Source organism: Trachurus trachurus (genome assembly GCF_905171665.1).
Source record: "Trachurus trachurus genome assembly, chromosome: 10".
Lineage (NCBI taxonomy): Eukaryota > Metazoa > Chordata > Actinopteri > Carangiformes > Carangidae > Trachurus > Trachurus trachurus.
This window is the reverse complement of record NC_139894.1, coordinates 5,178,878-5,196,292: the sequence shown is the minus strand read 5'-3', so window position 1 is coordinate 5,196,292 and position 17,415 is coordinate 5,178,878. Positions and strand designations below refer to the sequence as shown.

General features: G+C 47.3%; 1 protein-coding gene across 3 annotated transcripts in view; it reads left to right on the top strand.

Annotated features, from left to right (window-relative positions):
* dgkq (diacylglycerol kinase theta) overlaps window positions 1-17,415 on the top strand; it is a 117,125-nt gene that overhangs the window by 24,274 nt on the left and 75,436 nt on the right. For all 3 annotated transcript variants that reach the window (XM_083980680.1, XM_083980678.1, XM_083980679.1), the window contains 11 exons: window positions 3,701-3,791; window positions 3,874-3,925; window positions 4,112-4,173; window positions 4,561-4,717; window positions 6,346-6,384; window positions 9,652-9,767; window positions 9,857-10,008; window positions 11,635-11,783; window positions 14,544-14,722; window positions 15,631-15,731; window positions 16,484-16,630. In XM_083980680.1, coding sequence (XP_083836806.1) covers window positions 3,701-3,791; window positions 3,874-3,925; window positions 4,112-4,173; window positions 4,561-4,717; window positions 6,346-6,384; window positions 9,652-9,767; window positions 9,857-10,008; window positions 11,635-11,783; window positions 14,544-14,722; window positions 15,631-15,731; window positions 16,484-16,630 — 1,245 coding nt within the window. The remainder of the gene's footprint in view (window positions 1-3,700; window positions 3,792-3,873; window positions 3,926-4,111; window positions 4,174-4,560; window positions 4,718-6,345; window positions 6,385-9,651; window positions 9,768-9,856; window positions 10,009-11,634; window positions 11,784-14,543; window positions 14,723-15,630; window positions 15,732-16,483; window positions 16,631-17,415) is intronic.

Below are 17,415 nucleotides of genomic sequence, written 5' to 3'. Positions count from 1 at the left end.
CGAGTTACCTTACCTGTACAGCATCAGACTGCCTCGTTGCTACTTCAGTCCAGCCATGGATCAGGCAACCAATAAGCGAGAGGTCCATATCTTCTGTGACGCGTCTCAACGTGCGTATGGCAGTGTGGGATATCTACGCACAGAAGACACAGAGGGGCATGTAGAGGTGGCTTTCCTGACAGCCCGGTCCAGAGTGGCCCCCAAGCGTCAGCTCTCCATGCCGCGGTTGGAGCTGTGCGCCGCGCTCACGGGCGCACAGCTTGCAAACGTGCTCACCCGAGAGCTCACATTGGAGATATCCAGAGTGGTTATGTGGACGGACTCAACAACTGTTCTTGCTTGGATCCAGTCGGACTCTTGCCGCTTTAAGGTGTTTGCAGGAACCCGTATTGCAGAAATTCAAGAGTTGACTGATAGCCAGGCCTGGCGCTACGTGGAGACGACAGAGAACCCGGCGGACGACCTCACCCGGGGGAAATCACTGCAGGATCTCTCAGGTGAGAATCGTTGGAGTCATGGACCCCCGTTCCTGCGGCTGCCACCCGACCAGTGGCCAGTGCACCCAGTCCCGAAGAATGAAGACATCGCTGAAGAGCTGCGAAGACCCACAACCTGCTTGGTTAGCACGGTAACCAGCACCCACCATTCCTTACCTGATGCTCAGCAGTTCAGCACCTTCAGTGAATTGGTGAAGGCGACTGCGGGGACCCTTCATGGGGCGGCTGCTGATGCTACAGGGACCCCTACAGCAGAGGAGTTCAAGGAGGCGGAACTCATCATCCTGCAGTCCGCTCAAAGAGACAGCTTCCCTGAAGAAGTCCAGTGTCTGGCAGCTGGGAAACAAGTCCCTTCCTCCAGCTGCTTAATCACACTGGCTCCAGAATATGTATCACTCCAGCTGATACGAGTAGGAGGTCGACTGCGACGTTGTCAGGATCTGGAGCATGATGTGATTCATCCTGTAGTCCTTGACCCGAGACATGCTGTGACCAAGCTACTCATCCGACAGGTCGACCATGATCTGAAACACCCTGGTGCAGAGCGACTCTTTGCAGAGCTAAGGAGGAAGTTCTGGATTCTTCGGGGCCGTGAGGCCATAAGGAGAGAGCAGCGCTCATGCCCTGAGTGTCAAAGATGGAGAGCCCAACCTGTCAACCCCAAGATGGCAGACTTACCCCCTGCACGGCTCAGGCTACATCAACCAGCCTTCTACTCTACGGGGATAGATTGCTTTGGTCCGATGCAGGTTATAGTCGGCCGACGGAACGAGAAACGCTGGGGCTTGCTCTTTAAATGCCTCACGACAAGAGCAGTCCATATTGAGGTGCTGTCCAGCATCAACACGGATTCCTTCCTGATGGCCTTGAGAAGGTTCATATCCCGCCGTGGGAGACCAGCAGAGTTGCTCTCGGACCAGGGCACCAATTTCAGAGGTGGAGAAAGGGAGTTACAAGAAGCTTTCCAAGCCCTCCATCCTTCTCTCCAAGCCCAGCTGGCAGAGTACCAGATAAAGTTTCGCTTCAACCCACCTAGCGCCCCCCACTTTGGCGGCTCCTGGGAGCGGGAAATCAGGTCTATTAAAGCCGCTCTGACTGCTACCCTGGGCTCACAAGTTGTCAGTGGAGAAGTGCTGACCACAGTCCTGATTGAGATTGAGGGCATTCTCAATTCCAAGCCCCTCAGCTACGTATCATCCGACGTAGCAGACCCAGACCCAATCACCCCCAATCTGCTGCTGATGGGGCGGCCAGACCCTTCTCTACCTCAGGCAGTGTATCACGACTCAGAGTTGCTCAGCCGGCGCCAATGGAGGGCCTGTCAAGTGCTGTGTGATCGCTTCTGGGTGCGGTTCCTGCGCCACTACCTGCCCACATTGCAAACACGGTCCAAGTGGCAGTCGGATACATCTCCTCTTCAGCTGGACACCATCGTGATGATCGTCGATCCTCAACTGCCAAGAGCATCGTGGCCTGTTGGGAAAATCGTGAAGGTGCTCCCTGGGGCCGATGGTCTGATTCGCACAGCAGAGGTTAAAGTCAAGGACCGCACCTACGTCCGACCTGTGAGTCGTCTTATCAGACTCCCTGCTGTACCAGAAGACAATGTACAGTGATGGACTGAATACTGCAAATTTGCTGGAGCAAATTTGGGGGCGGCTGTTCTGAAGGCTGCAGGACAGAGCCGGTGATTTAGCCACACCCAGCCACTAGGGGCGCTATCGCGCTCTACTGCGCCGAGTGCTGTGGCTTGTGAGAGAGAAGAAGAAGAGACTGATGACAGTGAGACGTGTGTACGGCCGGCAGAAGTTGTGTTGTTACTTTGTGTCAGTTAACCTGCCGTTTGTGGTTCAGTGTGCGTCCAGAGGAAAGTAAGTGCTGTTGTTTATTTACTGGATGCATTTTCATTGCTGTATATTTATCTGCTCCATATGTCTGTTAGCTGAGGTTATTAGCTTGTGCTAAAGTGAATGTTGCTAACAGTGTTAGCTGTAGCCTTTGATGGGTTAAATGGTTGTTTATGTTATATTTATGCCACTGATTGCAACTGTTTATATTTCATGCTAATGATAACTTTATCATACTGTGAGCTGTATTATTGATGGTTATTGTTTTTATTTGGTTTATTTCAGAACCACACACCCACCACATTGTGTGCAATATTTACCTGGATTAAAACACCAGAAAAGGGATCAACTGTCTCCTGCTTCTTCTTTATTAAGTCTTGGGGGAACATATAGTGCGTTCTGACAGACGCCCACTACGCGATTACGCATCAGAGAAACTAGCCTGTATTATTTAGCCTTCATCACAGACAGAGTGTGAGAGTCTGTGAGGGTCCAGATGCTGTAAACATGAATGAAACAGCACTTACACACTCTCACCACACGTTACCTTGACAACAAAATGTTGTTGACTCCGGTCTTGGGCCGATAATTTACCGTACTTTAAACACAAACAACGTGTGTGAGGTGGATGGACTCAAAACAAAATGTTCCTGGATCAGATCTGCTCAAATCATCATCAATAATCACAAACTGCACGTTAATACTGACAGTTAACTTATTCTTTTCTTTTTCTTTCTTTTTTTGGTTGTTGCTCCTGTCCATTAACAATAAAGAGAGCGGCGGAGCTCTCTCTGTCCACGTGTGTTAATTTACTTTTCTTTTCTTTTTTTTTACACTCGTGTTCCGACGGCATCTCATGTGTTTGACTTCACAACGCTATGAACTGTGGGTAATTCCCCTACCCAAAGTCAGCATCGGTGCTGACTTACGGTAAGGGGGCAGTAAGGGCTCATTCACTGATGATCTGACAACGGAACAGCCCTCACACACTCACGGACTTCCCGTGAACGCGCCTGTAAGTCACTGAGTCCCTGAGGGGTCGGATTGGAATTGGGCCACAGTCTATGCTTCACACTCATCACTTCTCTTCTTCGTCTGTTATGACGGTTGCAGCTTCGAGGCTCATTACCGCCACCTAGATTGGAGTGAGGACTCGACTTTTTATTTTAATTTTTTGTATTTAATATTCATTCAGACGTATTCGTCGTGTGACTGTGTGCACCGAACCGTGACCCCCGTACCGTGACGGCACGGGACAAATACATATACCGTTACACCCCTACGTCTCACATGTTGATGTCCATCAGGAACGTCTCACCTGTGTGTGTGTGTGTATGTGTTGTTGTGTGTCCTCAGGTGTGGTGCAGCCTCCATCTCCGTCTCGGTCTCCGGCGACACCACGGCAGCGTCGGTCCTCAGCCCCGTCCTCAGAGAACTGAACCGACAGGTAGAAAAGCAGGAAGTGACAGGACAGGTGAGGCAGAGCTGCAGGATCAGCTGTTCACTGTGTGTGTGTGTGTGTGTTTCAGGAGGACGAGTCCGGCTTCAGTCTGGTGGAGATCTGCATGAGCAGCAAACAAGGTGAGATACATGAAGCAGCCCATAATTTGCCCACAGGCACAAGTCCTGAAATCAATCAATCAATCAATCAATCAATCAATCAATCAATCAATCAATCAATCAATCAATCAATCAATCAATCAATCAATCAATCAATCAATCAATCACAGCAGCTCTGGATGTCATGACCTTGTGTTTGTCCCTCAGTGCAGAGACAGACGCTGACGCCTGAGGAGAAACTTCTGGACAAACTGCAGGAGATCAGGAAGGTGAGATCAATACAGACCAGTACAGACCGATACAGACCAGAACAGATCAATACAGACCAATACAGACCGATACAGACCAATACAGACCAATACAGACCAATACAGACCGATACAGACCAATACAAATCAATACAGACCAATACAGACCGATACAGACCAATACAGACCAATACAGACCGATACAGACCAATACAAATCAATACAGACCAATACAGATCAATACAGACCAATACAGACCAATACAGACCAATACAGACCAGTACAGACCAGTACAGATCAATACAGACCAATACAGACCGATACAGACCAATACAGACCAGTACAGACCAATACAGATCGATAAATAACAATAAGTAACCAGGTGTGTGTGTGTGTGTGTGTGCGTAGCTGTCGCTGCGTCAGATGAACCAGACCCGCTTCTACGTGGTGGAGAACAGGAAGTGGGCGGAGCCTGTGCAGGTGTGGCTGCTGATTGGAGGGCTGCCCCCCCTGCTGAGCAGAGAGGAGTACGGGCAGCTGGTCCAGGAGCAGCTCACCGCCAAGCGTGAGTGTGACATCATCACCACCGCCGCGCCTCGCTGCCATGACATCATCTAACCCCTCCCCCTCGCTGCCATGACGTCATCTAACCCCTCCCCCTCGCTGCCATGACGTCATCTAACCCCTCCCCCTCGCTGCCATGACATCATCTAACCCCTCCCCTCGCTGCCATGACGTCATCTAACCCCTCCCCCTCGCTGCCATGACATCATCTAACCCCTCCCCCTCGCTGCCATGACGTCCTCTAACCCCTCCCCCTCGCTGCGATTAGAGCACTGTAACAGAGAGTAACGACATTGGTCCAATGGAAGCGCCTCCTGGTGGCGGAATATGGGTATTATTGCAAAAGTGCCCAAGAACTGACATCTCTGCATTGTTGGTGAATGAGCAAGTGTGGTGTTTTCAATAATTTAAAACAGAACTATGCAAGTCGGCCGGAAATAGCTCGCTCCTTCGTTGGTTTCTCTTTTTTTTCCCTCTCCGGAGCTCCCCCACAGTCCTGGGAGGCACATGTCACTGTCGTAAAAAAATAAATAAATAAAAAACTCGCCACCACCACCTCCTCCACCCCCTCACTACACGTGCTTGTGTTTACTGCTGAAGGTAGAGAGCTGTGTTTGCTAAGCCCTGCTAAAGTTGGGCTAGTGCTAACACGGAGCTAATGCTAACACGGCGCTAACGCTAACACGGAGCTAATGCTAACACGGCCACACACACACACACAGACAGACACAGACATAGACACACACACATGAATAAATGTTCCAAAACGCAAAGGTGTGTGTGTGTGTGTCATGATGTATTACATTATCTTATAAAAGATCCATGGTGTGTGTGTCCGTGTTAGCGTTAGCTCCGTGTAGCCACAAGCCGAACTTCATCAGTACAAACATTTCGTGTTTCCATGGTTTCCTCCGACTTTCCGAACTCAAACCAATCACGATTCATTGGCGCATTGGCCTAGACCCCATTCACCTCATAACAGGTCACTCAACCATCACAGTGTCTCTGAGCCACAATAATTACAGCCCAAATCCTGCATAGTTCTGCTTTTTCACCCACGTTAATAGCATCATTGAGGATTCTCTACAGATAAACATTAACACATAGGCGAGTAAAAAAACAAACAAACAAAAAAAACAGTTGTCTACATTAATGTTTCAATCTACATTTTGTAATAAACAAATTATAATTTGATATGACCAAGACACCTAAAAACAAAAACACGGCCGTTTTCATCAATTTACAAGCAAGTGGGCAACACACATACATTGTATTGGAGTGAATGGGTTTTCTGGGCGCTTTTGCTATACCCATATCCTGCCACTAGGGGCGCAAAACCCTTAAACCCTTACCACGGGAGTCAATGGTGGTGGCGTTACTCTCTTTTACAGTGCTCTAGGTGCGATGAGGTCATCTAACCCCTCACACACTGAGGAAGACGTTGTCGAAACCGGTTTGTGCATGTTAAGCGCAGACGCAGTATGTAATGGAGGACAATGAGAAGGACAATGAGAAGGACACGAGTGCTGCTGGCCTTTCTTCTGTTTCTTTCTGTTTCTTTAAGGTCATCTAACCCCTCCCCCTCGGTGCGATGACATCATCTAACCCCTCCCCCCTGTGTCTCTGCAGGTCACCTGGTCTCCATCAGCCACTTCTACCCCAGCCAAGGTTTGTTGTTGTTATCATGCTGCACTGTCATGCTCTATCAGTGACAATAAAGTTATGAATTGAACTGAATTGAAACCACCCAAATATATATATTTTTTGGGGCGTTTTTGCCTTTATTTGACAGCACATAGTGAGATAGACAGGAAAGGGGGAGGCAGAGAGAGGGGGAATGACATGCAGGAAAGGTCTGCCCGAACTGAAGAACGTTACTTTTTTAGTCAGTGTATGCGTTCAAATTAGGGCCAATGGTGTGAATTTGTGGAAATATTGTAGAGAAATTTCCAGAAAAAAAGTGGTAAAAATTATCAAAATAAAAAGTTTTTTTTTTTAATTCTAGAAAAAAGTGGCAAGATTTCTAAAAAAAAAAAATCAAAAAAAGAATTCTAGAAAAAAAGTAGTAAAATTTCTCAAAATAGTTTTACAAAAATTCTAGGAAGAACTGGTAAAATTTCTCAAAAAAGTGGTAAAATTTCTCAAATAGTTTTTAAAAATCCTAGATGGAACTGGTAAAATTTCTCAAAAAAGTGGTAAAATTTCTCAAAAAAAAGTTTTTAAAAAATCTAGAAAAAAAAAAAAGTCGTAAAATTTCTCAAAATAGTTTTTAAAACATCTAGGAGGAACTGGTAAACTTTCTCAAAAAAAGTGAAAAAAAAATCTAGAAAAAGTGAAAAAAAGAAGAAAAATTTATCTAAAAAAAAAAAAAAAATTAAATGAATTTAATTCTAGAAAAAAGTGGTAAAATTTCGAGAAAAAGTTGTGGACCCTTTGAACCCTCTCAAGGACCCTGGGGGTCCCTGGACCGCCACTTTGAGAGATCAAGTTTGCCGACTGCAAACTTCTCTAGTAGCAACTTCAGCAAAGACCGTACAATAACAAAACACTGCTGTCGATTCCTCCACCAACCAACCGCCATCAGAAAGCCGCCGCTCATAGCCACAAAATAACAAAAGAGGTAAAACTTCAAGAAAGAGTTGAGGAGCCCAGGTTGGCTGGTGGAGGAATCCACAGCAGTGTTTTGTTAGCGTGCGCTCTTTGCTGAAGTTGCTACAACTAGAGACACTGGCGGTCGACAGGCCGGCCCCTGGCATAAACCCTCTATGCGGTTGTTTAGGGCCACAGCCGTCAGGTGGGGCCACATGATCAGAAAGGTACCGGGGTTCAATTCAAGTCATTTTAACACTAAGGTCGGCACGCACGTTTACGCAACGGTCTTGATATGTTTTTGTCTATATTTCGGTCATTTTACGCTGTAGAAACGCTTGAAGAGGAAAAAAAGCTAATTTCTCATTTAAAAAATCTGATGAAGCTTTGAAGTCAATATTCAGCTTCTTTTATCTCACATTTAAGACATTTGGTGAAAATAGATAGAATAGACAACATTTATGCTTGAAAGGCGATTTTACAAAATGTCATTTTAGACTTGTTTTCTACACTTATCTATTACTGTATTCATATCCTATTTCAAGCACCAAAACAGTTCATTCTCATGACTGAAGGAGTGTTTTCACAAGGGATTTGAAATTTTTCAGAAAATTTGGCCTATTTCTTTCTACAGTGTTCTAGGGGTGTAAGAAAATATCGATACGGCACAATATCGCGATATTTTGAACGGCGATACTGTATCGATACAAGGACGCCAAGTATCGATATTTTATTATATAAATTGAGATGGAAAAAAAAGGTGAATTTATTTTTTTTTGGTACTAAAGTAGTAGTTGCTTGTTCAGCCCAGTAGATGGCGTTGTTGGAGGCATCAGAGGAAGAGATCAGGAAAGCCCCATCATTGTTTAAATCAAACATATGCTGCACATGTTTTATAAAGTGTAGAATGTGCCACAGTGCGACCGACACCGACTGATACTCGTCCGTAGCAAAGCAAACCCCAGTGCAGTGTGCTGGATGAGCTCGGCTTTCTACGCCGTGGAGGACCAGGAGAGACCAGGGCTGCACCTGGTGCAACCCCACTGAGGCGTCACCTCAGGCGGCTTGTCAGATCACCTAAACGGGGCAAGCCAGGCTGCGTCTGTGCCGAGCTACATGCTAATCCACACACGCTAACAGCGCCTGCACTCATGCCACCAAGCGTCCGCTCCCTCGTCAACAACACGGATTACTGCAGACTGTTCACAGCTTCTCAGCGTAGCGGAGGAGCCGCTGTGTTTACGTTGTCACGGAAACCAGGTAGAACCGGAGCACCGCGAGCGCTGCAGCCCAGCTGGAGGAGCTAATGCTACAGAGCTGACCATAGACTGTTAGCCGCTAAGCTAACGGGAGCTGGTGTTGTTGTGGTGCGAGATGCCGCGGTAGGTTCCGCTCACTGCTCAGCACACGGGGAAATCCACAGCTGTTTGTTGTGTTTGTGTGACGGATGAGTGTCTCTCACTGCCAGTGACCTGTGTGTGACTGCAGTCTGTGTGACTGCAGCCTTTATTGCCAGACAGGACGTGGAAGCGCAGGAGTGTAAATATACAGCAGGTTATGTCAGTCTCAGATAATAAGGTTATTTCATTTTCAATTTAACATTTTTATTTAAATATAAAACTACATATTTATTTTTATTTTTATTTGTAGGAGTGCAGCAATCTACATGTTTGTATTTAATTAATTTGAACTAGTATGAAATACAAACAATTTGTCAGATGCATATATTTGCCCATTTTGCATCAATACAAAAGATTGAAGTGAGGTAAACAGACTGAGAAGTTTGTCTTATTAGAAAACACAGATGTTAACAAAGTTTTCATTTGGTGATGAATTACTACTATCATTTAATGTAAATATAGGCCTACAACTCGGATTTTAAGATGCATAATACATTCTTAGTTTTTCAGCGAACTATGTAATATCGCAATATATCGCACAATTTGGATATCGCAATATATCGCAATATATCGTATCGTGACCCAAGTATCGTGATACGTATCGTATCGTGAGGTCCTTGCCAATACACACCCCTACAGTGTTCTAGGACAAATTGGCCTCAGTGTACTTAGAGCGGAAGATTAGACATAAAACACTTGAGTATTGTTACATCTGTCTATCAAACATGTCTGTATTCAGTTTTAACCAGTGTTTGTGATTTGGTGTTTGCGCTTAGAGTGGGCCACAAACAAAAATCCTGTTTAGGGCCACCAAAATGCTAGGGCCGGCCCGGGGTTAAACTTACGGCGGAATGTCCCTTTACGGTCATGTGCACTGCAGAGATAAACTGTGTGTGTGTGTGTGTGTGTGTGTGTGTGTGTGTGTGCGTGTGTGTGGTGCGTTCAGGTGCAGTCGCTCTGCAGATCTCCTGTTTCTCCGAGGCAGAGAGGATCTACATGTTGGCTAAAGACACGACCGTCCACAGCAGGACGCTGACGTCCCTCATTGTCCCGGAGATCATGGTAACACACACGCACGCACGCACGCACGCACGCACGCACACACACACACACACACCCCCACACCTGTCCTGACGGTCTGTGTGTCTCAGGTCCACAGTCTGGGTCCAGACCTCTGTCCTCTGCTGGTCTTCGTCAACCCAAAGAGCGGCGGTCTGAAGGGTCGAGAGCTGCTCTACAGCTTCAGGAAGATCCTCAACCCCCATCAGGTCTTTGACATCTCCAACGGAGGACCGCTGCCCGGGTGAGGACCAGGACCAGGACCAGGACTAGGACTGAGACTGAGACTAGGACTAAGGACTAGGACTAGGACTAGGACCAGGACTGAGACTAGGACTGGGACTAGGACTGGGACTCTGGACTAGGACTCAGGGCCAGGACCAGGACTGGGACTAGGACTGAGACTGAGACTGAGACTAGGACTAAGGACTGAGGACCAGGACCAGGACTAGGACTAGGACTCTGGACTGGGACTGGGACTAGGATTTAGGACCAGAACCAGGACTGAGACTGGGACTAGGACTGAGACTGAGACTGAGACTAGGACTAAGGACTGAGGACCAGGACCAGGACTAGGACTAGGACTAGGACTAGGACCAGGACTAGGACTCTGGACTGGGACTGGGACTAGGACTTAGGACCAGAACCAGGACTGAGACTGGGACTAGGACTCAGGACCAGGGCCAGGACTGAGACTGAGACTGGGACTAGGACTCTAGACCAGGACCAATACTGGGACTAGGACTGAGACCGGGACCAGGACCAGGACTGAGACTGAGACTAGGACTCTGGACCAGGGCCAGGACTGAGACTCTGGACCGGGACTGGGACTAGGACTAGGACTAGGACCAGGACCAGGACTAGGACTGAGACTGAGACTGAGACTGAGACTGAGACTGAGACTAGGACTAAGACTCGGGACTAGGACCCAGGACCAGGACTCAGGACTGGGACTGAGGACCGGGACCAGAACTGAGACTGAGACTAGGACTGAGGACTGGGACTAGGACTCAGGACCAGGACCAGGACTGAGACTCTGGACTGGGAGAATTTACGTGTTTACATGTTGCGCCACCTAGCCCTCTCTCCCAGTCACGGCAGCGTCAGTGGCATTTCAGCCTCCGGTCTGGTCCACTGAGCTGCTGCTACGGCTGGGAGAAAAAATTAGATTGCTGTGTTTTGAATTTGACTGCAGTAACCGTTTTTGGCCACATTCTTACATATTGTACCTTTAAAGGGACAACGAGGAGGAAAAGTGAAGCGTTTTCACACTACATTTATGAGCCTCCGCACCGTGAAATTCTTTGACCGGCGCAAGACAGACTCATGTTTTCATCAAGAATTAAAGTCAGAGGTTGGAAGACGATCACATACCGTCGTAGTTCCGACCAGAAACGGAGATTCGGTGGCGTTATTCTCATGACTCGCCACGAAACCGAAAGTAAAGAAACGCTGGTCGGCTGGCCCAGCATTTCCACCACCACTAATAATAACAAAATAACCATAGAGACAAAATTTATTGAAAATGGGCCCATTAACAAGTGTGGGTAGCGTAGATTCATCCACATTAATATGAGACTTTTTTATTGTCGCAGAATTTTTCGTTCTGCCGACGGAGAAACTCCTCGTTGTCCCTTTAAAATGTCAAGAAAAAACATATAAAAACTAATGAAAACTGACTAACTGCAATGCATTTCAATGGAGGTGGAAGCAGAGAATGTCCGAGTGTATGGGCTAGCTATGCGCACTGTGATTGGCTCATCGCGTTTGGGGGCGTGGCTTAGCCATAGGTCAATTGAGCTTTGCGCAGACAGGTCCGGCGGAGTCGAGTCTTACCTCTGACCTCTGACCTCTGACCTCTGACCTCCAGACTCCACACCTTCCGGCAGCTGTCCCGGTTCAGGATCCTGGTGTGTGGCGGTGACGGCACGGTGGGCTGGGTGCTGGGCGTCCTGGAGGCCGTCCGCCACCAGCTGGTCTGCAGGGAGCCGCCGATCGGCATCGTGCCGCTGGGGACAGGTGAGACCGGCTCTGCCCCCTCCGCCTGATGGACAGGTCTCCTTAAAGGGATAGTAGCATTTTTTTAAAGTGGGGTTGTATGATCCCTACAAATAGCCCCTAAGTATTTTAATTGCAGTAGAAGACTCTCTGCACTCCTCCCGTTAGCAACGCCAGCCCATAATAGCCCTGCCCAGAGATTTACAACATACAGTGTTGTGAACAGACCCAAAGAAACGGCCTATTTTCACGGCCTAAAAGAGGTTTTACCTGAAAAAAAAATACACAGTTCCATTGTTCGCTATAATATAATTTTTTCCAGCCCCTCAAAGTGCAGGAAAAACACAGTTTTTATTAGGACCTAACCAACTGGTGATCGGCGGGCGCTAACCCTGGGCGGAGGGATACGTGAGTTGGTTAGGTCCAAATAAAAACTGTGTTTTTCCTGCACTTTGAGGGGCTAGAAAAAATTATATTATAGCGAACAATGGAACTGTGTATTTTTTTTCAGGTAAAACCTCTTTTAGGCCGTGAAAATAGGCAGTTTCTTTGGGTCCATTCACAACAATGTATGTTGTAAATCTCTGGGCAGGGCTATTATGGGCTGGGGATGCTAACGGGAGGAGTGCAGAGAGTCTTCTACTGCAATTAAAGTATGTTACGACCCCAAACGACCACTATGTATATTCACGGGAGGCAACATAAGTGTGGAGACGGGAGTTACAAATGCACATAAAAAGGTTTATTGTTACAAGCAGGAGGGATCAAACAAGTAGAGCAACGGAGGCGGCTGGACTGGCAGGCAAACTAAAACAAAAGGAAAAAGGAAAGGGCGGCCACCGCAGCCAACCCACACAGGGCCGTCGGACCGGGCACCGACCTTCTTCCCTATCCCCAACAGAACCGGAACCTAAACCCTGAACAGAAACAAAACCGAATCAAAAGGTCTGCCAGCCAGCCGCGAGCACCACGCTCCCGGACCCACGAGAGGAAGCGTGGCCGAGGGGTAGAGCGCAGGACCGGAGAGGGAGGAGAGAGAGAGCGCGCAGAACCTCCGCCCTTATGTACGCCCCGCAGCAATCACACACCTGGATGGAAAAAGAGCACAGGAGAGATTACGGCCAGGCCAGCAGAGGGGGACAATGTAACAAGTACTTAGGGGCTATTTGGAGATCATACAACCCCACTTTAAAAAAAATGATACTATCCCTTTAATTTTAATTGTACCTTTACTTTACCAGGCAAATTGCTTGAGATGAAAAAAAAATCTCTTTTACAAGCATGGCCTGGCCAAGAAAGCAGCAACAAGATATACACACAAAGAAGAGGGGACAAACATGAGAGAGAGAAAAGTCCTATGTTCTACAGTCCGGCGGGGATATGGGGGGAAGAGAAGGAGGAAGAGAGGGCTGTGTGGTACGAGGGGAGGCTGTACCAGGGGATCCTGAGGGAAGAGAGATTATGTTAAATCAAACAAGATAGAACAGAACAATGCACAACAATACACACTAAAAGAACGCTAATCCAGTGATGATAAAATACTAAACACTAAAACATTTACACACTCCATGATTTGCCATTTAAAAGCAGTAAAGTCTGGTTTTAAAATCGGAAAGGGTGATGAATGCCTGTAGTTTTAGTGTTTTTTGGAGATTGTTCCAGCCAGAGGGAGCAGAGTACATGAATGCCCTCTTCCCAAACTCAGTACGAGGCAGATAGAAAGTCCAGAGAGCGCAATCTGTGTGATGAGTTTGATGTGAGACTAGTGAGGTAGGTGCAGAGGTATGAGGGAAGTAGTCAAATAATTGCTTTATAGATGAAGATGTACCAGTGTAGAAGCCTACGTGCAGACAAAGACAGCCAGCCTACTTTAGCATACAGAGTACAATGATGGGTGAGTGACTTACAGCCGGTAATGTATCTTAAAGCACAATGATAAATGGCATCCAGCATATGCAAAGAGGTAGAGCAGGCATTCATGTACAGTACGTCACCATAATCCAACAAAGGAATAAAAGTAGCTGCAACAAGCCTTTTTTTTTAGAGACAAAAGAAAAACAAGATTTATTTCTGAAATAAAAGCCCAATCTCTCCAAAAAAAACAAAAAACAAATAATGCATCAAAATCAGTTTTGTTACTAATCTTTGACATATCCAAGGGTCTGATACCACGTAAAAAATTGTTCACCTCCGATCATTTTTTATATTGAAAATCAGCATTTTTTTTTTCCAAAAATCCAGCGCATGCTTCATTCAATAGCTAATAAAAATATTAAAAACCAAAAAGAACATACAATATTTAGTATTTTTGGAAAGAACAGAAGTTGACTGAAAGATTTGTAAAAAAAATTTGAAAAAAATATTTATCTGATACATTTTTAGAGCAGTTGTTTATAGTGGACTTTTTTGTCCCGAATGTCATAAGTGTATGCCTTTTTTGCATCTTTTGTATTATTGACCTTAGAAAAATTTTTCAAACAAAATTTGGAAGGTTACAAAAAAAAGCTTATTAGGCAAGAATCATGCCATTTCAAGTCATACAGTGAAAGTTATGGCCAAAAAACTAGTGAAAAGATGCCCCTAGTGGACAAAAAAGTCCTGAATGTTACAACAATGATAAATGGCATCCAGCATATGCAAAGAGGTAGAGCAGGCATTCATGTACAGTACGTCACCATAATCCAACAAAGGAATAAAAGTAGCTGCAACAAGCCTTTTTTTTTTTTAGAGACAAAAGAAAAGCAAGATTTATTTCTGAAATAAAAGCCCAATCTCTCCTAGGTAACGACCTGGCCCGGGTGCTGCGCTGGGGGCCCGGCTACGGCGGCGAGGACCCGCACCACATCCTGGTGGCGGTGGACGAGGCCGACGAGGTCCTGATGGACCGCTGGACCATCCTGCTGGACGCTCAGGACCTGGCCGAGGACGGAGAGGAAAACCACTTCCTGGAGCCGCCCAAGGTGGGAGAGGAGAGGAGAGGAGAGGAGAGGAGAGGAGAGGAGAGGAGAGGAGAGGAGAGGAGAGGGGGGGGGTAGGAGAGGAGAGGAGAGGAGAGGGGAGGAGAGGGGGAGAGAGGAGAGGAGAGGAGAGGGGGGGAGAGGAGGGGAGAAGAGGAGGGGGGAGAGGAGAGGAGAGGAGAGGGGGGAGAGGAGAGGAGAGGGGAGAGGAGAGGAGAGGGGAGGGGAGGGGAGAAGAGGAGGGGGGAGAGGAGAAGAGAGGAGAGTAGGGGAGAGGAGAGGAGAGGAGGGGAGAGGAGAGGGGAGGGGAGGGGAGAGGAGGAGAGAGGAGATGAGGAGGGAGGAGAGGAGAAGAGAGGAGAGGAGAGGGGGGAGAGGAGGGGAGAGGAGGAGGGGAGGGGAGAGGGGGGGAGAGAGGAGAGGAGGAGGGGAGAGGAGAGGAGCGGAGAGGGGGGAAGAGGAGGAGGGGAGGGGAGGAGAGGAGGAGAGGAGAGGAGAGGAGAGGAGAGGAGAGGGGGGATAGGAGGAGGGGAGAGGAGAGGAGAGGAGAGGAGGGGACAGGAGGAGAGGAGGAGAAAGGAGAAACTCCATAGAAAACCCTTTTAACAGGGAAAAATCTGAGAAACCTCAGGGTGAGCAACAGAGGAGGGATCCCTCACCCAGGACGAACAGACGGGACATAGATGTTGTTACAGATAAGAAAACAGTTTACAACAGAGAATGTGAGAAACATGGAAATGTTAACAACAACTGAAGGAGGAAGCTTCTGGTAGGCAAGGGAGGCAGGGAGAGCAGACCAGCTTAATGGGAGGACTGGATGGCAGACTGGTTCATAGGAAGAGAGGGCAGACCAGCTGAATGGAGGACTGGATGGCAGACTGGTACCAGTAACCGTCCCTGTCTCCTCTCAGATCGTCCAGATGAACAACTACTTTGGACTCGGTATCGACGCTGAACTCAGTCTGGACTTTCACCTGGCGAGAGAAGGAGAACCAGACAAGTTCACCAGCAGGTACCGCACCTCCTCTTCCCTCCTCCTCCTCCTCCTTCCTCCTCCTCTCTGCTCCTCTTCCTCCATCCTCCTCCTCCTTCTCCTCTTCCTTCCTCCTCCTCCCCCACCTCCTCTCTGCTCCTCCTCCTTCTTCTCCTCCCCTCTCTCTTCCCCCTCTTCCTTCCTCCTCCTCCTCCTCCTCCTCTTCGTCTTCCCCCTCCTCCTCCCTCCTCTTCCACTTCCTCCTCTTCCTTCCTCCTGCTCCTCCTTTTCCCTCCTCCTCTCTCCATCCTTCTCCTCTCTTCCTCCTCCTCCTCTTCCTCTCTGCTCCTCCTCCTCCTCTCCTTCCTCCTCGTCTTCCCTCCTCCTCCTCCTCCTCCTCCTCCTCCTCCCCCTCTTCCTCCTCTTCCTTCTCCTCCCCCTCCTCCCCTCTCCCCCTCCTCCTCCCCCTCCTCCTCTTCCTCCTCTCTCCCTCTCCTCCTCCTCCCCCTCTTCCTCCTCTTCCTTCCTCCTGCTCCTCCTTCTCCCTCCTCCTCTCTCCATCCTCCTCTTCCCCCTTCCTCATCCTCCTCCTCCCTCCTCATCTTCCCTCCTCCTCCCCCTCTTCCTCCTCCTCCTCTCCCCCCTCTTCCTCCTCCTGTCCATCCTCCTCCTCCCCCTCTCTCTCCTCTTCCTTCCTCTTCTTCCTTCCTCCTCCTCCTCCCCCTCCTCCCCCTCCCCTCCCTCCTCCTCCTATAAGAACTACATCTCCCCCCCCTCTCTCCTCCTCTCAGGTTCCATAACAAGACGGTGTATGTGAAGATGGGTCTGCAGAAGATCAGCTACAGCCGCAGTCTGCACAAGGAGCTGACGCTGCAGGTCGACACGCACACGGTGGCGCTGCCGAGCATCGAGGGGCTCATCTTCCTCAACATCCCCAGGTGGAGCGCACACACACACACACACCACACACACACACACACACACACACACACACACACTCACTGACAGACACACACACACACACACACACACACACACACACACACACACTCACTCACTCACTCACTCACTCACTCACTCACTCACTGACAGACACACACACACACACACACACACACACTGACAGACACACACAGATGAATGTGAACTCATAAAGACGTTTGTTTCTCCTAACATGAGATCCAGTGGTGTATGTGATACTCAGTATATCCACTGAAAATGCATAAATATTCCAGTATACTTTTTCTTGAAATTTTACCACTTTTTCTTAGAATTTTTTTTACTTTTTTTTTTCAGAAATTTTATCTCTTTTTTAAGTATTGTTTGACTTTTTTTTTTAAGTTTTACCACTTTTCCTAGGATAGTTTTGAGAAATTTTTACCAGTTTCTTCTCAATTTTTCTTTTTTTAGAAATTTTGCCCCTTTTTTTGAGAGAGAGAAATTTTGCCACATTTAAAAAAAAAAAATTGAGAAATTTTACCACATTTTTTCTAATTTTTTTTGCAAAATCTTAACAACTTTTTCTACAATTCTTTTTAGAAATTTTACTATTTTTTCTCAATTAAAATTTTTTTTTTTTTTTTTAATTTTAGAAATTTTACCACTTTTTTCTAAAAAATCTTAAACTTTTTTTTGTTAATTTTTTTTGAAATCTTACCACTTTTTTCTAGAAATGTTTCAACTTTTTTGGACATATTGTACCACTTTTTTTCCAGAATTTTTT